The 24,145-nt window shown below is 45.9% G+C and overlaps 1 protein-coding gene across 2 annotated transcripts in view; it reads left to right on the top strand.

Annotated features, from left to right (window-relative positions):
• The window catches only part of LOC119403617 (ornithine decarboxylase), a 71,363-nt gene that overhangs the window by 24,401 nt on the left and 22,817 nt on the right, over nt 1–24,145 (top strand). The window contains exons 4-7 of one of the 2 annotated variants that reach the window (XM_037670541.2): nt 3,862–3,938; nt 9,980–10,146; nt 12,715–12,849; nt 13,965–14,130. In XM_037670541.2, coding sequence (XP_037526469.1) covers nt 3,862–3,938; nt 9,980–10,146; nt 12,715–12,849; nt 13,965–14,130 — 545 coding nt within the window. The remainder of the gene's footprint in view (nt 1–3,861; nt 3,939–9,979; nt 10,147–12,714; nt 12,850–13,964; nt 14,131–24,145) is intronic. The other variant, XM_049418135.1, reaches the window with a different exon arrangement.

The following is a 24,145-nucleotide window of genomic DNA, read 5'->3' as shown; positions in this document are numbered from 1 at the left end:
CAAGCAGTTTTATAGCGTCACAGCCGTTTCCTAATAAGACTTCGCTGTACGATATCGCAGTCAGTGAAGTATATATATATATATATATATATATATATATATATATATATATATATATATATATATATATATAGAGAGAGAGAGAGAGAGAGAGAGAAATGTAATGCGGAAAGGCAGGGAGGTTCTAGAAAACATATCTGGTTTGCTACCCTGCACTGAGGAAGGGGTAAGGGGAGACAGAAAAGTAAGAAAGAGAGGAATGGGATAGGGAGGGAGGGAAGCGCGCGCACACACACACACACACACGCACACACACACACAGGAGTGTCACAATCGTTCTACAAGGCGGGTCGCTCGCAGAAACTTCATCAGCGCCTTCGTTGCTTTCTGGCGTGAAGCTCGATCTTTCCGACATTCCAAGATTGACTGCTCAGGAAGCGGCTGGTCGTCGAGGCGAGCAAACGCTGCTAAGAGGGACTGTCTCTCGGAGCTGTACTGAGGGCACTGACATAAAATATGTTCAATGGTTTCGTCATTGCCACAATGGTCACATGCAGCGCTGTCTGTCATTCCGATGCGGCAAGCAAAGGCGTTCGTAAAAGACACCCCAAGCCACATGCGGCAGAGAAGAGTCGTCTCGGATCGGGGTAGGCCAGATGGAATAGTGAGTCGTAGGCATGGATCCAGGCGGTGTAGACGGATGTGGAGAAAACCGGGCGTGTTCCACATAGACCTTGCGACATCATGCGCAAGCGTATTAATCTTTGCTGCTGCGTCGCTTCTTGATAGTGGGATAGGTTCCATCACGCCGTTTTCGTGAGCATTCTTAGCTGCATCGTCGGCATGCTCGTTACCGATGATGCCGCAGTGGTAATGCCGTTCTGCCTACGTTATCATCATCCTCGTCGTCGTTATCGTGGTATTGGTTTTGTCATATTTGGTTGTTCTTTGTTGAAATGCTGTCACAAGGACGTCGTTGTCGTGGTCACACACCGTTTTTATCTCGCCCATCTATGCTTGTCATCATGTGGTGAGTTTTGCGATGTCATCATTGTTGTGCCTTGTCGTGCCGTTGTTCACGCCGTATTGATGTCACCATGTACATTTGGAGTAGCCGGCGAAAGAATGCTAATAGTTTTGAGCGATCAAGTTATCGGTAGCTGCGGAAGTAATTGCTTTCGCACTAAGTTTACTGTCGGAGGGATCGCCGAAGTCGATATATTGTTCCTGTTCAGTTCCCAGACGATTAAAATGTAAATGGACTTTGAACGAATGCCGGATGCCACCAGTGTCACGTACCATGTGTATTGTTCTGAAGAGGTGTGCAAGAAAGTGAGAAATGCGAAAAAGAAAGTCAGGTGAACAATTTATCATGCGCTGTCTATCACAAAACTGTTTGTCTGTGCTGTCGCAGCCGGCGCCGACATTTTGTCGTTTTCTGTTGCTATCGTCATCAGTGATAGACTACATGTAATTTGATATTTAGTAATGTCCCTGAAGCCATAAAGAACGCCTCCACGTATACAAGCACATATTACCATAAGCGTCTTTTACAGCGAAAGGTGTTATGAGAGTACAACAAGGGCCGTTTTTTTAGGCGCCTTAGTTGTCCGCCGCCGCCGCCGGTGTCCGTAACCACTATCGCTCGAAATAAGAAAAAAAAAACGAAATAACAAAATTTTCCAGGATGGAACGAGGTTCGAACCTGGGTCCTCTGCGTGGGAGCCCAGTATCCTACCTCAGAGCCATGCCAGAGCTTGAAACTGCTTTGCAAAAAGACCCTATACAGGCTTCATGTCGGGAAGAAACCACATTACCATATGTAATGTAGCGCTGTAGAAGAGTAAAATAACAACCAAGTGCCACACAACGCGAATTCTGTGACGAAGCGTCACACAATGCGAATTGCGCAACGAGTGATTTGTTGAATGCTTCCAACCCATTACAAAGGGCTCTGCCATAATTCTTCATCGTCATTAGCCACAGCATCAACAAAGTGCACATAATACCTTACAGGTGTTTATTAGGTACCACGGTTCTGCGCAGAATGACGAAAAATTGCGTAGTGGCTGCTTCCTTACTTCACAAAAATTATGATATATAGCGTAGTGGGTTCCTCGCAAGTGCACCTCTATTGGTTGCCAAGGGAGCCCATAAGGCTCCCATGATCCATTTCCTCAGGGTCTCAATAAAGTTAATTCCCCTCTCTCTCTTTCTCACGTTAGCGTATGTTATAAAGCATGGTGGAAGAGTGAAATAACTACCGGGCGTCACACAATGCGAATTACGTAACTAGTGGGTCATTTAAAGCTTCCAACCCATTACAAGAGGCTCAGTCGTAATTCTTCATCGTCATCAGCCGTCGCATCAAGAAACTGCACATAATGCCTTACAAATTGTACCTCGCTTCTCCGCGGAATGACGAGTAATGTCGTGATGGGTGCTTCCCAACTTCACAAAAATTATGATTTGTGGCGTAGTGGGTACGTTGTTAGCGTACTTGTATTAGTAGCCACAAGAGAGTTTATAACGGGCTCTAGAAATGCCGCTCTTCGAGCTTTCGGTGTGACTGTGCTGCGCTTTCCGCGCAGGCCTGGCGTTTTAAAGACGATAGTCTTTCTTGGGATACTTAAACAGAGAAATTTTGGTCTGTCTGTTTGTCTTTCTGTTTGTCGGCACGTCACTCGATTCAGCCACTCGGCCAAAGTTGAACCACTTGCCCAAGGGCCAGCCATCTTGAACGGCTGACTAGGTTCATACTTGTGTACATTGTCGATCAAAAAGCAATTATTACGCATATCTGAGGCGCAACATCACTAGGTAAGTATTAGGTGGTGTGTTCCTTTAATAGAAAATGCATACATACGTAATTCTAAAGACCCTAGTTTCTTAAGCTGCGCTGAAAAGGCGACTGCGCTGAAACTTGCCTTCCTCCGTGCCCTCTGCACGAGCTCATTGGTGTGTTTCGGTTTCGGTTCTGTATTGCACTGTACGAATACCATGGGGCTCCGCTCTGGCATTCCTGTTTTACCCAGGCGACGTGTAAATAAAAGAGTGTGCGGAGAGTACTCGTTGAGTGCGGACGTTTCTTCTGCTTCGGCGCTTCGCGCCAAACCGCGTGTTCGAGCTGGCTGGCGTCCCCGCCGGTCGCGTTGGTCACCGCCGGTCTTCGCCTGCTGCTGCGCCGGGACTACCAGCCCGCAACACAGCACTCATGTTTCCCGACGTATTGCCAGATGGCGTCCATATCTCACGCAGCGCCTCTTCTATCGTCTTTAGACGACATTTGCAGCGAAGCACACAGATACGCGGCCACTTTTTTGTGTAAACGTTCGCGCTGAAGCAGCATATCACAAGAGCAGTCTCACCTCAGACATTTGCCGTTTCAACTGCATATCTGTAATTGGAATGGTGCGTATGTTTGCAATTGGATACGTTTTGCTATAACTCGGGGTGTGAGATACATACTGCAAACTATACTGACTACCATTCACGTAAGTGATGGGCGACAAGTGTCCATAATCTCCGGCTCCACTTTTTCTTGTGGATTCGGAGAGATGCATCCTTGGAGCTCGTGTTTCACCTTAATGTCCCAGCGAAAATTTAACACTGCTAGCCGTGAGCCAGGTCCCCCTCCCCACCCCCCCCCCCCCCGAAATTTTTATGATACATGGTGTTTTACCAAAAATAAATGATAAAAATAGGCGTTTTTCTTAAATAGTCAAGGCTTTCAGCAAGTGCCCCCCCCCCCCCCCCCGAAAAAAAGTCCGGGCTACGGGCCTGCCGTGAGCGCTGTGTATAGTTTTCGGAGCTCGTTTATGCTGGAACTCATCGCTTTCTTTTACTATTCACGCTTTACAGCTGTCAAGGCATGCTCAGATCCTGTTATACTTCAAATCTTGAACTCTCATGGGGTGAACTTCGACTGCTCAAATAAGGTATTCCTTGTTTATTTATTTTTTTTACTTAAGACAAAGCCACGATTGTGAAATCTTTATTTACGCTGTTGGCGCGTCCTGAACTCTCGAGAGTCCGCTGCGCCCAGTTTTCATGAAATTAAATACACAATTTAGAGGTCACACTGCAGAGAACATAAACTATATACGGAATAATACGTTGTATACATGAGAAATCGTCGAACATGGAATGTCAATGGAACCAACATTTCAGCAGCGGCACTTATGTTCGTCTGACGAAGACAAGTCTAGAGACGTTCTATGTTGGACGATTTCTCATAAATTCAAGTCGCCATCTTCCCCTGGACTTCCCTCTCGTTTGGATATTGTATATAGGACTTTTGATGGTTAAAAAACGCAAAAAATAAGACGGCCAGATATTAACGCCTACGCGGTTTTACCCGCCGTAGTTTTACCATTAAGAGCCATGTTTAAAGGGACACTAAAGGCAAATATTAAGCCGACGTTGATTGTTGCAGTAGCGTTGCAGAAACCTCGTAGTGCTTGTTTCGTGCCAAGGAAATGCTTATTTTCAAAGGAAATCACATTTCAGTGATCTGCACGGCGTTAGCGCACTTCAAGTCACCCGCCTGAACGGCCCTTCTGACGCAGCAGTTGCCGTGCCCAACGTTGCCCGCCTTTACTGCCCGGCCGCCGAAGCTACGGTTTCTTGCGCAACAGCGGCCATCAACCTTGCCAAGACGCAGCCACGGGCCACTCCGAAACTGTATAGTTCACTGTAACGGAGCTCAGCTTGGCCAGCAGCAGCAGAAGTAGAGTATCGACAGTGCGAAAATAGCGAGAGCCAAGCACAAGCAGGTGTACGCGATACCGAAACTACCACTGAGACGCGCATCTCGGCGAAAACGGAACTTTTTAACCACTCGCGCCGTTCCTCATGATAGCGCCAAGAGGTTATTTTTTCCATGAATCAAACAGAAACGGACAAGCAGCGTTTCATTACGTCTTGTGATGCATGAAATGTTCTTTTTTCATTGCAACTAGTTTGATTAGTAGTGATTAATTGTACTCGGGACTCTCAGACGTCATCGGGATCATTTCCAAAATGTCCCACTCGTGGCGCTCATCGTGTCCTACACTTACCTTAATTTCTCAATTACTAGAGCAGTGCTGTTGATACTATTGACAATTTAGACGTTCTCACACATTTACCTTTCACTCTGACATAAATTGTTATTTGCCTCTAGTGTCACTTTAACCACGCAGTCCATTGTGGCGCGGTTCTTTGTTCACCGTGGCGACAAACGATCTCACTCTTGTGTAGGCCTACGCGCGCAGCAGCGGACAACCCATTGAGCAGGGCACCTGAGACACTGTTTAATGTACAGTGTATTTTTTCGTGCTGCCTGTTCTTTGTATGTTTTCGCAGCGTGTCAGTTGATCAACTCCAGCCATTTGAGAAAAAAAAAACCGGCGTGAGCTACGTGAGTATAGCCAAAACGTTGTGCACTGACTTCTTTGGCAGGCAAATGTATTTTTGATTCGATGTGATGACAATATGTATTTAAAGTCAAGCGTTTCATCGAATAAGCTCTTGGGCGTTTCGATAACTATCCTATTCATTAAAATTACCGCCATAAATTTAATCCGCCGGGGCTCCAATGTAAGTGTGCAAAATCTGAAAAAAAAAAAGAGAGTGTCAGGTTGACGTACCCCGTGACAGCGCCACGCTATTGCACGTCGCGACGTCTCTGCTATATTGTAAGGATTCGAATGTATGGCGTAATGCCTGCAGACCAAACGTACGAAGAGGCCTCAAGCGAAAATGATGCCGGCCGGAGAGGCGACAGCCATGCGCAATTACTCGTCTTGGATTCATCGCCATCCACAGCCAATTACTCATTCTATTAAAACCAAACGTCTTGCAGATTAAAAATTCATGACGACGTATTCATCGTTACATCCAAAGGTTTTTGTAGCACTAAAATTAAAAAAAACTCTTCGTGTGGATAATTTCGTTGAACGCGTACGGTAGTGCTGCTAATATAGCAGGCTCGGGAAGTTCAGCGAAGGAAAAATGCTTTAGTGATTTAAAGTACAGTAATACAAGGTCGCTAATTTTCGCATGCCTCCGTCAGTTCGTGCGTGTCTTCTGCAAGCTATATACAAAATGTTCGTCGGCAACCGACCGAGGTTCACAGAACGCTCTGGGGCAAAACCTGGGGTGAAGGCGCAGAGCCCCAAATGCCTTTGGGCGCTGGCTCATCAGGCCCCCAGCATATTAAATTCACTAAATATATTTTTGATATCTCGCGCGCTTTCCTTGAGTTCCCAGAAACTTAAAATCGCGGAAAGTAACAACACCTAAAGCAACAAACTGCATATTTCTTCATAGGCACTACAACATCTTTATTGGTAACTTTTCGTTCGTATAAGTTCCTTTATTACTGCGTAATTATTTCTCGGTTAATAACGCCATATGCATATCGCAGATTGACCTTTTAGTCGCTTATGAGTCCGGTGAGCAACACTGAGACCAATACTGAGTTGGCTGCACTTGCGTAGCGCAGACGGCCCTGGGCAAGTTGGCTGAAACACTGCGTATTCGTCTTAGGCAGCGCATTGCGAAATACGCTACGCAGGACTTGTGATCCCCACGGTCTCTAACCACAAAGTATTTTGGGGAGCTCACCTGGTTCTCTTTGACTATTCTGTGTCTCAATATAGTTCGTCGAGACAGCAACAGACTTAGTGTTTTCTCCTGACTAGACTCGAGAGCTGGATTTTCCTTCACTCGGCTAAACTTTACCACTAAAGTTGTCAACAACGTGCGAAATATAGAACTCGTTACTCACCGTCGCCAGGCTTGAATACGTTTTCTTTTATTTTAGTGTTAAGCTATTGTTGTGGCAAGGCTCGACGACAGGGTCAGTTTCCCTCCAACTGGCTACAACCTCAAAACTAAGGCTTCTTGTAAGAACCAAATAGCCGAGATACGTATTGCTGTGAGAAATCAATGGCTTAAAAATATACCTAGTAATAAACTAACATCGGAGAATAAACTAGCATCGGATTTCTTTTTTGTGCCACAGTTTCATCTTTGCTCTCTACTTTTGTCAGAGAGTTCAGAGACCGAGCAATTCAAGGTTGTGAGGCACGTTGCAGAAGAAAGGAAGTGATGGTGCGTAGCAGGCACTCGCAATATTTATGACACGAGTCACACGACGCTGGGGCATGGATTCTAAATAAGAGAATAGGCGAAAGTGGTTTATATGAGAGATGCACGGTGAACCGCGATGTTAACGAGAACATAGAAAACTCACAGAGAGCTAGCAAAGATCTCTTTCCAACAAAAATATTTTATACCAAGGGTTAGGCTCACCTTGATATAAGTGGATATTGGGAGCGCACATGCACAATAAGAACTAACCTTGAACCGACGACGCTTTGAGACGAAAATGTTTTCTATGTGTAACCCTAAACAGAAAATATTGCTCCCTTACCTAATTTCGTCAATCTTTACTTTGGCACTAATCAAAGGTTTTTTTCTTTCGTTCTCAGAGGACTGTCTTGAATATATGGTGTGATTAAAATACGTTCCTTTCTTGCATTATTTTTATGCCATGTCAGATTACCCTTTTCCTCCCTTTCACCATGCATGCAATAAGATTTCGGCTTTAGAGAAGGGCAAAAGAAAAAAATACAACGTTACGTTACGATATATTAGGCACCAACGTCGAGCGAGTATGGTGCGTTATGATGTCATGAGCTACAATGACCAGAAAACATGTTCTGTTGTTCTTTTTGCCACTGATTTTGTTCTATTGCGATAGCAATTATATTGACACTCTCAACGGTTTGCTGCCGTTGCCCTCGCCGTCACCGTCATTTTCCGTATAAAGTCCAAACTGACAACATCACCCAGCGCATCGTATCTTCTACACGCGAGTAAAAGATCGCGAGGGCTGGCGACGAGTGCGGCTGAAGCGGAGATGAAACGAGCCGGCCGTCTCCTTCGCACGGAGGGCACATGTGATAACATCACCCCGCGTGCGACGCCTGCCGTTGATTGCTCATTAAGCGGGGAGGAAACGCCCCACCCGTCTTTCTTAGGGAGCATGAAGAGACGCCAGGGGAGGGGAGGGGAGGGGAGGGGAGGGGGGCTGCGTCGCGGTCGCTGGCGCGCGCGCTATCTCGACAGGCATCAGGAGACGGCTCGTAAACTTGCTGTACTCTCAACGCTTACTTCGCATTTAGAGAACTAACAGCACGAAAACCGCTTCGGTCCCTGGAGCGGTCATAATCCCCTAAACCAGCGTTTTGTCGAGTTAGGCGAGATCGGATCCAACCGATTTAGTTGCTTGTCTTACTTCGTATAACATTACAATTTGTTGCCCTCACATTCATTGCTTCGCCCTTAACCCTTTGAGGTGCTTTGTACACAATTGTGTACGTCACTTATTTTTCCTAGTTGTCTCGACTAGTGGCTCAGAAAGAGCACGAGTCACACGGGTTCGATTAACTTAGCCTCCTGTATAATAACCACCTTGTCCTCACTTGACTTCATTTGGCAGTGTACTGTTGCATATTATAACTTTGCCACGTCAAAAGTCAAATTTGTCTCTGCCCGAAATAAACACAACCACAAACGAATTCGCACTATATTTCTAGCCTGCCAGTTGGTTCTATTTATGCAAAAGCAGAACATGAAGGACTTGAGGATAAATATATATTTAATTATGAATTAATTAGGATTGGTTACTATAACATGCCTAAATCAAAGCATTATGACAATATTTTTGTTGCAGCAGAAAATCGAGTGCCTTGAAATAATCTTGTGGAAAGTTGACGCACTTACAGACAGTTCTTCACAGGTGGCGTCTGAAAGTGTAAAGCGAAACAGTGTGTTTTTTTATTTATCCGTTTAAGGATCACATCAGCACTTCTGAAAGCGTTCATGATCACCAGGCTATGCTGCCGTGTAGATGCAAGCTAAATATTATTCCACTGCGCGTAGCAAGTAATGATTTTTCAGAATAATACTTCAGAAGAGGTGGCGACTTAAACACCACGCCTCTATATAGACCCCCCACCTCGTGAGCCCCTATCATCCCTGCTATAGAGACTTCCTCCAATTTCTCTCGCCAACTTGAGACGCTGTTCGTGTATGCCACGCTCGCTTCGACTGAACGTGGCATACACGAGCAGTTATTTGTACCGCATAGGGCGCACCACTAGTCCCTGCTGTGATAACTGTGGCAGCATAGAGACAGTGGAGCACATATTACTTGAATGCTCCGCGTACCGCGATGAGAGAGCATTGTTTGAGAGACAAATGGGCATGATTTGTCACGATCACTTAACGTTGCACAACATATCAGGCCCAGTGCACGGCCCTTCTAAACAGCGACGGGTTTTACAGTCCCTGTTTAATTACCTGTCAAAAATTGGCCTAGTCGGAAAGCTTTGATGATTGCATGATTATTTCATACAGCAAAGGCTTCACTTACCTGACACACTCGTTGTAAATATTTCTATCAGGTTCACTTGCGCATTTCATTTTTTATATTCTTTCTTTTTATTATTATTATTTCCTTCCCTCTCTTCTTTAGTCTGTCAATCCCGTTCCCCATCCCTACACAGAGTAGCATGCCTAGGTATACAGACGCCGGCAAAAATCTCTGTTTTTCTAATGAAGAGTCTCTCTCTCACTCTCTCTCTCTCTCTGTGATTTACCTCCCCTTACCCCGTATGTTGAATTCAAAGACGGCGAAATATGCATGACTACATGCACAGTATATACGATCACCGATGACGGGAATACTCTCATGTTGCTCCCTAACTGCAAGTAGTTGTGCAAACGGTGTCCGCGCATTGCACATGTGTGCTGAAAGGAGTCAGAACTGTCAACCACAGGTTATCGGCTGCAATTATAGGCCACTGTGCGATTGCCAGAGATCAAAGTCTGTACAGGCCCTTCACGCAACTGTTCCCTTTAACAGTGAACCCTTCTATACATGTTGTTAAGTGCGCAAGCAACTTGAGCGAACGTTTTCGTGCAGGCTGAAATGATGTCCGTGTTCGACATGGGCGTCACTCCCAGTCGCATCGTGTACGCCAACACCGTGAAGTGCACCTCTCACCTGAGCTTCGCGCAACAAAGAGGCGTCACCCTCATGACTTTTGATTCAGCGGAAGAGTTAGAAAAAATTGAAGACCCAAACGCGAGGTTTGTAATGCTCTAATTTACTGGCTCGGTGCTATACTTCGTTGACTGTACTTATTCTTTATCAACTGCTATTGCTGCCTCCCTCCGTATTCTTCGGCGGCAAATGCTTCATTTATTGCACTGAGGAGAAACGATACAAGAAAGCCCTTTTGGCTGGCATGTCTAGACGCTTGTTGACTACGGCTTTCATTGCGGTCCCAGAAACAAGGTTTACTGAGGGCCACCATGGTGGCACTTCATGTTTCTTTGATTGGCTGTGCGTATGCTTGTATGCCTGCCTGGCTTTATTATTTTGGCGTTAAGGGAATTCTGCTGTCGTATTCACTAGATCACTTTCGAGGATGTCACTTTCTCCATATTTCGTCTACCTAAGCCTGTCGTTCAGTATAGCGTTACGACAGATGCGACCTCGCAAGGAAGGGAAGTGTTTTGGAAGTGAATAAAAACGTTACACTATGCTCGAATATGTTTATTTATGCATATTCATGATCGTATGTACAGCTCTAGTGTAGCCGTTCGGTAATATAAATACTAAATTACTGATTGCATAACTTTCTCAAACATTGAGAGGTGAGTATACTGTAGATTAAGGGAGTGCATATCAGAGAGCTCTAAGGGACAAACACACGAGAAATAACGACCTGCAGCGCAAGGTCAGATGGTTGAATTTGAGTATTGTGGAGGCCTCAATGCTATAGTGCGGAATACAAAAATGCTCGTGTGCAGAGCTTTGAGTGCTTACTAAAGAAACTCCGATAGTCGAGATTAACGCAAAGTCCTGTACGACGGCTCTCGCAAGACAATCAAAACGCAACCACGGCACCCGTGAACGAATTGTCAAGTCCGTGCGCGCTCATCTCCGCGCAGGACGTATTATTGCGATAGCAATTACATGGACACTCTCGGCGGATTTTTGCCGTCGCCGTCGCCGTCATGTCATGTCATGTATATGTATATGTACATAAAAGCCACAAATAAAAATAGTTGAATATAAAAAACTTGCGCAGCGCGCGGCCGGTGATTCGAACCTGCGACCCCTCGTTCCGCAGCGCGCTGCATTAGGTAACTAAGCCATGCGTCATTCGTTTTGCAGGGTACTAACGGCAGAATACAAACACACGCGTCGTTGGGTGAAACGCACGGGACGCCACACGTGGAGAAATTAAAATTATGCGAGATGCGGGCCATGCTGCATCGTTGCCCGTGCTGCGTTTTAGTCGTATCGCAGGCAACCCACGCTAGTTTTTCATTTTGGGGTTGAAGCGCCGCGCCACTCGTGGCCAGTCGGCCAGGGAAAAAGAAGAGCGTCCCGTGGCGCGAGCTAGTGGGAATGCTTTGGCTCTTTTAGGCTTATGCCACAGGAGGGAAAGAACGAGACGGCTGAACCAGAATCACGGTATATATCTTACACCGTGACCAGAATCCAGAGGCTAAAATTACAGCGCAAACACACAAGACACCCACGAAGAAAAGGAACGTACGACGCAAGCGCTGACTAACAATTGATTTATTCTTTCAAACGCCAATGCATACATAAGCCCAAGGCAAGCTTACCGCACATGCGCACACAAGAATAGTTCTAAACCAAACGTGTAACAATGATGATAATGTATTAGATACGCGAGGACATGAAATCATATTCAGATGGGTGCAGGGACAAAGAAGCAATGAAGAAGTAAGAAGGACAAAGAAGTGCGTTTGCGCTGTAATTTTAGCCTCAAGAATATGTACCAACTAGACCCAAACGAAGTTTTATTTTAGTGACCAGAATCGACGCCAGCAGGGAACGCGACCCGTGAATTCACGTGCCACTGCCAAGCGCCGTCTTTATTTTCTTCTGTTGAGGTCGCGCGCTCTCTGATTTTCTTCGCCGCCCAAAGGAGGACTCTACAAGTTCTTGGGTCAACGCGAGCGCGAGAGTCCGAGTGGCTTGCTTTCTGCGCATGCGCCCTGGCGGCTCGCAAATGTCTTGGGTCCCCAATTCTAAAACTCTCTAGTGTTTCGCCGGAGTTGGCATGTGCGCCTCCGACTTGTATACTTTGACATAAGGGACTATACACGCGCTATCCGCACACCCGCTCCGCACGTGGCGGGTCACCTGCCGCCCGCAAACGGAGGAGGAAAAACCGGTACCCCGTGTGCGACGATTGGCGTCTTTCCGGTTTTTCCTCCTCCCTTTGCGGGCGGCAGGTGTCCCGCCACGTGCGGAGCGGGTTTGCGGATAGCGCGTGTATAGTCCCTAAATGGCGTGGTCGACTGACTGAGCGCGCAGCAAGTTCCTAGCTGCTTGCCGTTCTTCCTGTGGCATTCCAATTTCTTGCTGTCGCATTCATTTATTCGCCCTTGAGGCGAAACTGTGACGTTTTGTTTTCTTTAATTGGCTTTCGTTCCTAATAGGCTTTCACAACTTTAACACCAACATTGCTTTTGCACATGTTGGCCACCTGAATGGACATGAGTGTATTATTCCTACCTGTAAAAATAAAATGCTTTCAGTCGATCACTCTGAGCGATCAAGTGTGGAGATGCTTCGGAGCATAAAATTAAGTTGTTTCGTGTGATATCCAGGTTGCTGCTCCGTATAGCTGGAAATGAATACGGTGTACAACAGTCCATGAATGCCAAATATGGGATTCCATTCCGGGAAGCAAGACAAATTCTCTCTGTGGCTCGGGACATGGAAATGAATGTCGTTGGCGTGTCGTAAGTATATTTCACGCATTTGAATGCTTCAGAAAGCGACATGTAGGACATCATTCGATGAGCTATCCATACATTCCGCACGCGCATTTCCTCGAAGCGCTGTCTAAGTCGTATACATATACAACGAAAGGCTGGCGGAAACGTTTCTCGCTCGTGGTTGCCGAAACAGCTCCAAACGAGATGCACAAACAAAATGTGACACACCAACGCACTTTGCCTGCCGTTGTTTAAACCTTAAAAACACATTCCACATTTCCGGCATGTCACATCATCCAAAACTGAAATGGAGATGACTGAAGTCGAAAGAATCATTTAAATAACGTACACTGGCACAATTAGATTTGATTACACTGATTACGCATGGCAGGGTAGTTTTTAATTTATTTTCTTCAGCACACGCTGTAACCCAGTTTTTAATCTCTTGTAGCCCACGTGGTACAGTCCTCAATAGCCCTTTCGCCCGACGAAGACAAGTCCCCGTATCGGCACGTTGCTACTAGCGACATTGCTGGACGATTTCCCTTCATTTTGAGCCTCCCTCTTCCCCCTTTGGCCCACATGGTACAACGCAGGAAGCACTTAAAATGCACCAGATAATCATCGTGTATTACGAAGTTGAAAATACCGACCAGTACTTGCGCGTGACACTACTGACAGTGAACATGCTCTTGTGCAACGTCGAATCGACCGCGAGAACATACGAACCCACCCTTGCGCTGACTTTTGTTAGAATGACAATCATCGCTCCTTGGCACGTGGTATGCCGTTTTTTTTTGTTCTGTCTCTTTCCTTAGCTCTGCTAGCAAAAAAATAGTAAATCACCAAATGCCCAAGAAAGAAAAACGATGGGGTTTGGGTGGAGAGAATGATTCCTGACGCATACGCATGCAGGTTGCTTAGAAGCGTTCTTAGGTGCCGACGGAAGGGTACAAGCTTTGCAATGTATTATCTGAGGACGTTCCGCCATCTGTTGTTGCTAATGCATGCTATATGATAACAATTTTATGTCATTCTAAATTTTAATTGAGCGTGCAGTTGCTAACAAAGGCAAGTGCTCTGAATTTCACGGCTTTTTCTCGCGGGCTTCACGTCGCCTTGCTTCGTGTTGCTCGCAGATTTCATGTCGGCTGCGCTTACAAGCACCCCGAGATATTCGCACTGACAATCGCTGACGCCAGGGCTGTTTTCGACATTGGCATAGAGATTGGCTTTGCAATGACGGTCCTCGACATCGGGGGAGGATTTCCTGGCGGCGTTCGGAAGAAAGACAATTTCCTCAAGGTTTGCATGACTCCTTTTTTTCAGCGACGCGCTAACTAGAGCTGTGCACGGGCCGTATTTCTGAGCCCGGCCCAGGCCCGCTGACTTTGTCGAAGGCCTGCCCGAGCCCGACGACAAAGGGCTGCGAGCCCGCCCGGCCCGACCCGACGTACGAAAACACAATCCCGGGCCCGGCCCGGCCCGGCTTTTTGAAGGTTCGCCGCGAAAACAAAACATCGTTTTCCGGTAACTTGGCATTTTATTGAGCATATCAAATATGATCAAACGACACACGACGAACATTCTCTATTACACAGATTACAAACTGTCGTGCAAAGACAGCAAGCAGTCCAACGATTCCGGCTTCAACGAAGTGCGGCGCTTTCGCATAATGTAGCCCGCCGAACTGAAGTTACGTTCGCTGCTTGCACTCGTCGCCGGAATTGCTAATATATTTTTTTACCAGCCTGGCAAGCTTGGGATATCTCTGCTGCTTGTTTTTTTTTTTCATGATATTAAAACTTCAGTTGGACAGGAGGACGATTCCATAGAGAGATCATCGGAGAGCTCATCTTTTGTAACTGCTACATTCTCACCCCTGTCGCTGCACTCGCTGAACAACTGCATTGGAAAGGAAAAGCGGTAAAGGGCGGTCGCGGAAAAGGCGCTGTATGCGTGCTGGAAAACAATTCCCGCTCATTCTCTATATTTCGGACTTGAGTCGGGCTTTGCGCGGGGCCCGAGCCCGGCCCGCTAAAACTCCAAGTAGCCCGAGCCCGGCCCGGACCCGAGGTGAAAATACGTCGGCCCGCCCGAGCCCGGCCCGCGGGCCGGGTCGGGCTCGGGCTTTCGGGCTACCCGGAGCCCGTGCACACCTCTAGCGCTAACCTTCGGATTACTGAATAGGTGCCAGGCATCTTTCTCTCCGAATTATGCATGCTTGCCTATTCTGCCCGATGTCCCAGCTAATGTGGGCCAAGCTACTTTAAAAAAAAGGCAACTTTGAGATACGAGGATGGCCCCGATGGTGTTTCCTTAAGATGGGATGTGGCAACGAACATCGAAACATGGACAACACTGAAGAATACACAAAACACAAGCGCTGCCATATCTCGTCCTGGCTAACGAACTGACCCACCTGTACATCTGAAAATGTTTGTGAGTAGTGTCATTGCGCAAGCTGCATGAATTAATTATTTTAGTAAAAAATACTTCCATAAGTGCATAAGCTCGAAGGTCACATATGCCCGTCCTAAAGAAAACCGCAATTCTCAAAATGTTGGAGCTCGCAACATTCTCGCTGCATTTTTTTTTTTGCTATTCAAAGAATGCGGAACGCGTGGCTACGCGTTTTTTTCGAAGAAACAAAACAAAGTTTTTTTCGAAGTAACAACTAATGCTACTAAATGGCTCGTTTTAGCGCTACATAAAATTGGCACGGTGATGATGAAGCAGCAGCAGTCAATAGGTCACTCTCGGTTCAAATTAAATGAAATGGCCGATTCCTTAACGCGAGCATCGCTGCATGACCCAATAATTAAGGTACTTACGGTAATAGAATATATAACAGCAACCAGATATAGAAAAGTAGCAATTCGCACAGATAGAATGGAGTCGATAACCACGTGGACGGAATATCAGCACCTTAAATTCCCATGGAAGTCTCAGTGGAGTCAATCTCGACAATCAGAAGTTACCATCACCAGATTTCGATGCCGTGTTCCCCCCTTAAACTTATACTTACACAGAGCTGGTCTGACGATATCGCCCTTTATCATGTCTGCGAATAAATAGAAAATATCGAGCATTATTTTTTGTCGTGTCGCAGATATTCACTTATCAGGAAGTGTCTTCTCATCACTCCGCTTTCAGAGTTAGGCTTAAACTTAACGACAGAAATTGTACTTAGCTTCGGTGCCTCAGGCTTAGGTTATTGCCACAGGAATGCCTTCGATGCGGTGTGCAATTTTATTCAAGCTACGAAACGTACACCATTTTAATTCTGAATCCAACAAATATTTGTTTAGTAATTAAAAAAAAGCGTTCAAATCTAACAAATCTGTGGGATGCCGTGTCGATAGAAGGGCGCATCCCACATTTGTGGCGACCGCCGGTTTGTGCGCACTGCGTCGCCACAAATCTATTCGAAGTTATTCTGACCAGGTTAATACGGTAGTCTGGTCTACCAGGGCAATCGCACTGTCAATACAGTATTTGTTTCGTACGTTATCTACTATTCCATTTTTCGTTTTATTTATCTTTTTTTTTCATCATTCTTCATTTTTCAAATTATCTTCCATATGTTATGCAACGAGTTCTTGGCCAATCCCCCAAATTGGATATGTGCCATGGTGTAGAAGGATAAACAAAAAACAAACATTAGAGAAGTTTTTTTTTTCATTTTCATTCCTCATCTTAGCCGTAAGCAGATTGGCTTTGAGCTACTTAACGTACAGCGTCACGCAGCTGCTACGAAACGACCACCGTATCAGTTCTTGACTGTTAGGTCTGCCATTGAGTAGAGTTAGTTGTTTGCAAGCCCTCTCGAGAGGGCTGCTGTCAAGCACGCGAGCCACTTGGGTGCGCGCGCTCACTTGACATCTTTCTTCAAGACTCGTAATATAATAATTCTTGGGGTTTACCGTCCCAAAACCACGATATGATTATGAGAGACGCCGTAGTGGAGCGCTCCGCAAATTTCGACCAGCTGGGGTTCTCTATCGTGCACCTAAGCACACGGGCCTCGAGCATTCTCGTCTCCATCAAAAACGCAGCCGCCGCGGCCGAGATTCGATCCCGCAACCTTTGGGTCAGCAGTCGAGTACCTTAACCACTAGAACACCGTGGCGGGTCTCTTCAAGATTCGTGGCCCGACTTTCAAACAAGAACAAAGTACTTGGATGAATGTAGGGACCTATAATGCCAATAATACTTTCTGGCGTTTTACGTGCTGAAACCACTATGTGATTACAATGCAGCCAAGGAAGGCATAGAGGACGCATACGCTATACCTTCATTGGCTTCATTATTTGTTGGTTTTCATTAAGGTTGTATCAACAAAGAAACGAGCCCATGTGATTATGAGTCACGCCGTTGTGGGCTATTCCGCATTGATTTTGACAACCTGGGGTTCTTTAACGTGCACCTAAGTCTTAGTACACGGGCGTTACTCTGTTTCGCCCACACCGAAATGCAGCCGCCGTGGCCGGGAATCAAACTTTCGGCACCGAGCTTAACAGTGCGACATGATAGAGAGACGTGAAATGTTTTAAAGGTATTCTCAAATACGATGCATGTTTTGGCAACTAGAGTCTTTCCTTTTTCGCACTCCTTCCGTATTACGTTCTGCTCCTAGTCGCACAACTGTCTTACCCAATAGCCCAGCTTTCCGCTATTTTGACAACCTCGTAAGCACGATGATACGAATGCCTGTTAATTTAACCAAATAACCTTGCTAGTCTAATTTAGCTAAAAATTAAGCTAAGCAAAGATAGCAGAAATGTTATTCGGCTTACGAAGGGCAACTGCAACACAACACTGTTGGTCCCGTACTCATGGTCCGTATCCCTACCTCCACACCTTTTCCCCGCTCTTAACTTTCTTTTTAATGCCATAGCGTTAAAGAGCTCGTTCCCCAGAAATTCCGGGGTCGGCATCGGCGTCGGTGTCAGCGTCGGTGTCGGCGTCGTTGGTTGTGAGCGAAAAATTATCATCTTGTATAAAATAAATAATAAAAAAGGTTCGTGTGAGAATAGAACGCAGGCCGTCTGCGTGGCAAGAAGGTGTTCTAGCACAGAGCCACTCCATTGCTTGGAGCTGCACTGAAATTAACTTTAATGCTTCACAAACATACGCGTCCTGTGTACAGGTGTCACAGTACGAGATGTAATATCGCAGTAAAACGGGGCACAAGCGCATATTGCCATCGGGCGTCACACCATGTGAACTACATAACGAGTTGGCGGTTTGAAGCCAACCACCCATTACAAAAGGCAGCACATTACTGCGCGTATTCCCTTACGAACACGTTGTGGGTGCATCGCAACTTCGAAAAGGTATCACGCGCGTAATTGCTGCTGGTTTAATGCATTACATTCATTACAAAGGGCATACACATTAGTGCGCGCATTCTCTTACACACGCGTAGTGGGTACAGTGTTGTCATAAAAGTGCTCTTGAAGAGGGCTGCAACATTTACCTTTACTATAGGTATGTCGAGTGTGTGTGCGTGTGCGTATGTGTGAGACCGGGCGACTGAACATAATGACAAGCGAAACAGAGCACGATGAGGCTGGGGCTGGGTAACGCTACCGCGTTCATTTCTTAAAGACGAAGCTTAAGCGTCTCCCAATTTTTGTATCTACTTAGCCTGTGTTAGTTGGGAAAAAGCGCGAGAGTAACACCCTGCAGTTCCTTTTTGTGGGAAGCGTACTTTCCCGCCAAAATACCATCCGACCAGTATTCTGCATTTCATTCGTTCTGTTGCCGTACAGCATAGGCGCAGGCTATATTTTCCGACATAATTAGGCATGTTACACGTTTTCGTAAAGTTTTCCGCAAAAAACGATAACATTGAGTCTTATGTAAAAGACTACAACCCACCTTAGCGCGGTAGTAATGATATACGCCATCGTGTTTTCTCTGGCTACCAATGCTCTGGCTACAATGCTCTCTGGCTACCAATGCAATTATTGGTTCTGTATATGCACGTCGATGTCATTCATATGTCATTGGAGTCGTAAAACTCTGACACAACGGAACCAAAGCATAAAGAAAGTAATGGAGCATCGAACTTTACGGGGTCACCTTCGTAACTTACCTGTCCTCAACGCGAGGTCTTGTGACCTCGTTTTTCTAGTGGTTTTCTTAACGCACTTCGTGCACAATAGGCACTCAGCCTTCCTGTTATCTATAGCACTCGTAGCTTGGTAGCACAATTCGACTGTAGCGTTGTTGATATCATTGTAGAATGCACGATTTCGTGGCGCGGCCTAGGGTATTGTTAAGCGTTGTGAAGAAGGAGTCGGAATGACAGAATTTACGAGGGCAGCACGCTGCCGGTCATGTGGCTCGTTCGCAAAACTCTCAACACTCCAAACGGCGCTGACATTCTGGCATTTCTCAATTTTATTTCGCTTTATTGAATGAAACAAAATAGATAGGCGGCCACCTTTATGGCCGGCTATCACGAAATCCCAATTAAGAGTATTCAGAGTAAAAATAAAGCTAATTAAAAGAAAGCTAGGGCCAGAAGGACATCATAAATTGCGCACAAACTGACAAGCATGCAAGTAGTGTTCAATAAGCAGAATTAGGATATGCAGTCATTGTTTTATGTTCACCGTGTCATGTCCCGAACAAATGTTCTAGAATATGCATGGAATTCGAAACCAGAAAGAAAAGTAAAAGATAAGCGGCAGACAGGTTAACTATATTAACTGTCTGGCTGGTTACTCCGCTTGAGAGAAAAAATGAAGAGAATGCATGAGAAGATATGATGAAAAGATTTATGCACAAGCGAAATGAAATCAACTGACAACAACTACACTTTTTCAATCAGTCCAGACATGCTTCAAAAAGACAAGCACACGCACGCACGCGCACGCAACAGCAATTTGGGCAACTTGGGCTGACCTCAGCTGGGACCATGTTTCAAGAACTGTGTTTTTCTTAATGTCGCGGTTGGGTAGCTTGTCGAGAGTGATGCAGAGTGCTTTTATGTGCGCACTGAAGTAAGGACACTCGCAAAGCATGTGCGCAGTTTTTCCTCTGCAATCATGAACTTTACATTCTGGACTTGCAACTGTTCCGATTAGGAATGTAGATGACATGGCACGCAGAGCTTGTCAAGAAAATGAATTGTCATGGTCACCTTTAGCGGCCAGTGATGTGCGATGTTTTTTAGACAAATTACGCGTTCCGTTGTGCAAGAAACTAGGTTCGTAAGTGATGCGCAGAACTTTCAGTTATGTAATGTGGACTGTGACATGCAATTTCATAAACACATCCGCCGATCTGTTGAAGCAGTAACTCCCATGCTTCGGTTAGGTAGCCTACATCGTATAGTAAACGCTTCCCGGATAAGGAACGAAAAACTGACAGACACATGCTGATGAGATGGGGCTCTACGAGACACAGCGCTTTCTTCAACACTGCAACAAATATGACGCTTCCCGTAAGAGGCTTTTGATAAAGCTACAGGATTTAAGGACTCACGGCCGCTATCACTAGGAATAATTTTGAGCCGATGGCCATCTTTTGCTACATAGGATAAGTTCAACAGTTGCAACATATCGTTCCAACCCCAATAGTACAATTCTTGGCTGAAGCTGAAGTATCAAAACGGTGCTAAATCAGACAACAATTATACTCGCAATCCTTACTACTCCTTTAATATAGCAGATCTTATTGGGTACGTATTTATTGTACTTTGTTGCTTATGTGGCGTTTGTGTCTAGATACATGTCTGTTTTGCTTAGAGTGCGGTACTCAAGAGAGAGTTTATTATCAAGGGCCCGATTGTATGCTATGTGAACAGTTTCCTTATGCACAATTGTGTCAAGTCCCAAATATCGTGTGCATTCCTCTGTTGCATGAACGTTGCCGTTGTGCGAACATTTAGATTGCAGTGCTGAGACTTTGACTATATGCCAATGTGCATTCGTGTAGTTTTTTCCTCGATCATTGTTGTTGCTGACAACATTACGAGCAGTAGTGTCGTGCTAGAGGAAAAGCCAACGCCACAAATGGGCGTCAGCCTCACCTTAAGAACATTTATTTGTTCTAAAAGGAGTCGACACTAGAGCAACTCGCAGTTAAGCTTAATGCGTGGAAGCCGGTAATGAAACTAGCACTCAGAAACACAATACGGATGCAGCGCCTAAAGGCAGTCGTCGAGATCACTCTGCCTCTAACAAGTCGTCGATGGCGCTGAAGGCATGCCTCTGAGCTTATCATGGCGTTAACCTCCAAACACCGTCGCAGAGACAGTCGCTTTGCAGCACGCTTGATAAATTGGATGACCGAACCCTTTCGGAAGAAAGAATCCTGCGCCACCGACAGGACCTAACGTCACAAAAGAAGACTGTGCAGGCGCTGCTGCGCTTCATGCGTTCAACCGGTCTGTCAGAACGGCTCCGATAGGAACATCCTGCATGTGTGTGCATGAATGCATTTTTTTGTTTTGTTTTATTTCATCTCTCTCTCTGTCCTCTTTCCTACCCCTATTTCCCCACCCCTGTGCAGGGTAGCAAACCAGTTATTACTACCAGGTTAACCTCCCTGCGTCTTCCTTTTCATATATTTCTCTCTCTCTCTCTCTCCGAACACCGTATTCACTGACAAAAGACGTATTTCCAAGAAATGCGGCCACATGTACTAAACTAATTTCGCTCAAGTCGAACAGGAGTTCGGATGCTCAAATGCGCTGGAAAACCCACTGGACTCAAAGGCGTGTCTTTCCCTTTTGGCTGAGGGTCTATGGAGGCGGGGATTTTTTTCGTTCGTCTGGGTTTTCAGACTTCCCTTGCTTTCAAGTTTTGAATTTAAATTGGGAAGCTCATTTATGCGCGGTCATTGTTTACACGTGGAACATTTTGGCAGCATGCATGCACAGCACCTGAGGCAGCGTGGTGGTGGTAAAAGCTTCATATATACTTTTGAAAAGAAAGGTTCAGAGGGACTGAGATTGACAGTTTCTGCGCACGGTAGTCCTCTGCAACCATTTCACCACAACCCACGATGGCCTCCTGGATGTCGGGTTTGGAGCGTTGCTCCTCACTGTCTAATTAGGTTTATGAAGGGACGTGGAATGGGGTGCTTAGGGCAACCCCGCGTGATATGATTAGGACTTGCCTGCGTTGAGGAGAAATATTTACAGGAAGAGGAGGATTAGAGAAGGGGGGGGGGTAGGTGAAGTGAAGAAGAGAAGAAAAAGGGCGATTCTGCAGCTGCCATCCCAATAGTTCGCGTCTACGCTGCGGCTCATAGAAACAGGCACCCTCAACACCTTAAGCGAATTAATTCCTTGCGCTCAATTAACCTCACAATATGCCCGGCTCTCCAAGACACAAACCGGAAGATGCATACTCGACACTCTCAGTATAAGGCTAACTGCCCCTTCGATTAATAAAGTTGTTACTCACTCCCACCTCTAAAGCCAAATGCAGTATACCTTGCCACATACACATGAATTTACACATTCCACCGCTCCCAAAAAACATGCACGCCGTCCACCACGAGCGACGGCGGCGGCAGAGTGGGAGGCTATCGGAGAACAATTTTCTAAATATAAGGCGATGCTCTACGTCGATGCTGCCGTGTAGAGTACGGGTCCTTTTTTCTACCCCTCTGAGAGTTGTCAACTCTCAAAGCCAGAAAGGTACTATGGCGTCAGTTTGCGCTTCCTCTTTAGAGGAGGGGGAGGAAGCGGCTATAGCTGTGGTCTTTACAATTCTAAAATAATCAGTCATTGGCTGAAACGGCCGTCTATACAGTTTTGGAGCAGGTATGGTGTACAAACCAGCCCTCTCCTTCCTCCTGTCCAATCACCCCCCCCCCCCCCCCCAAACAAGATACAGCTATAATACGGAATCCTGCGCGCGCAGTCCTTGCCGGTGACAAAACGGCTCACGCCAGCGCCCGATGATTCACAGTCCGGGCACAGACATTTAAATTAGATGAGCCCAATTCCGTTGTGACAACGGCTCCATTCGCTGCGCGGTATCGCCTTTTAACATTTCATGACAGCTGCAGCCACTACTACCTCAGGCATCGAACCTTCCCGCCGCTAATGCAGCCGGTAACTGGAGCTACCTAAGGATTGTAATCCAGGGGGAGGGGGTCCTCGTCATCGCCCTTCTGCGTACAAGTTCAGGGGGAGCCGGGGGGGGGGGGGGTTAACACCCATGACCACGTCCTGACGCCTCTGCGCATACCGGTCATAACCCTTGTACACTCATTTCACAGGATCGTGATGCAGCGTTAGTGAATGAAAGGTGCGAGCCGTCATGGGTGTGCGAAGGAGTCATTGCCGGTTAACGTGACAAAGAATGAATGCCAGCGACCTCTTGTTCGTGTGGACGTGAGTATGCATATGAATGGGTGCCTATGAGTGGGCGTTAAGGCGAGTACGATCCTTGAGTGGAGGCCGCGGCAAGTGCGAACGGAAGTGACTATGAACGCGAGCGAGGGTTGGCTAGCATATAAAGATATGAGTGGCCACCAGTGTGAATGCAGATTAATACGAGTGAGTGCATAACCTACACACTTATTGATGATCGTGTATGAGAGACCATCCTCTTAATCTGCCAACGCATGCTTCAAGATATAGTTCCTTGTAGGAGCGCTGTTGTAACACATAGCGTTGTGCAACGCAATTATCATTCCTTATCAGTGGCACAGCAGTATAGCTGCCTCAAGTCATGCGGCTGCTCATAACGCATGTATTATTATTATTATTATTATTATTATTATTATTATTATTATTATTATTATTATTATTATTATTATTATTATTATTATTATTATTATTATTAACAAAAACATCACCCAGTCGCCTTTCATTTAGAAACGTCTTTTTAGCAGAAATTAAACTCGTGAGAGAGCCCAATGTTTACCGCAATATATGGCTTAAGCACTGAAGCTGAAATTGCAGCTGCGTTTAGTTCATGTGTGCTCTCTGCGTCTTCAGGCAGCATTAAAAATGCTTATTTTTCGTATCGGTTCACTTTCATTCTGTCTTCATTTTCTTTTTCTTCCGCTCGCAGCGGCAGGATTTCCCCTGCGTTTCTTTAATGCTGAAAAGCTACGGAAAGCACGGAGAACGGCTTCCTATTATTCTGCAGGAAAAAATGCCTTCCGCAGCTGAAGCGGATTTTAATGAAAATAAATGCCTGCGAGCAGCAAGATTTCTTAGCTCGTTCGCCTAGCTTTGCGGCTATGTCTGTAAAGCTACGAGAAGCATGTAGTAAACATGTGAGAAAGTAAAGTAAGTTCAAGCGTGAAGCTCTATATTTATTTTGCATTCGCAACTCAT

This window comes from Rhipicephalus sanguineus, chromosome 1 (assembly GCF_013339695.2).
Source record: "Rhipicephalus sanguineus isolate Rsan-2018 chromosome 1, BIME_Rsan_1.4, whole genome shotgun sequence".
Taxonomy (NCBI): Eukaryota; Metazoa; Arthropoda; class Arachnida; order Ixodida; family Ixodidae; genus Rhipicephalus; species Rhipicephalus sanguineus.
This window is presented reverse-complemented; position numbering and strand designations above follow the sequence as displayed.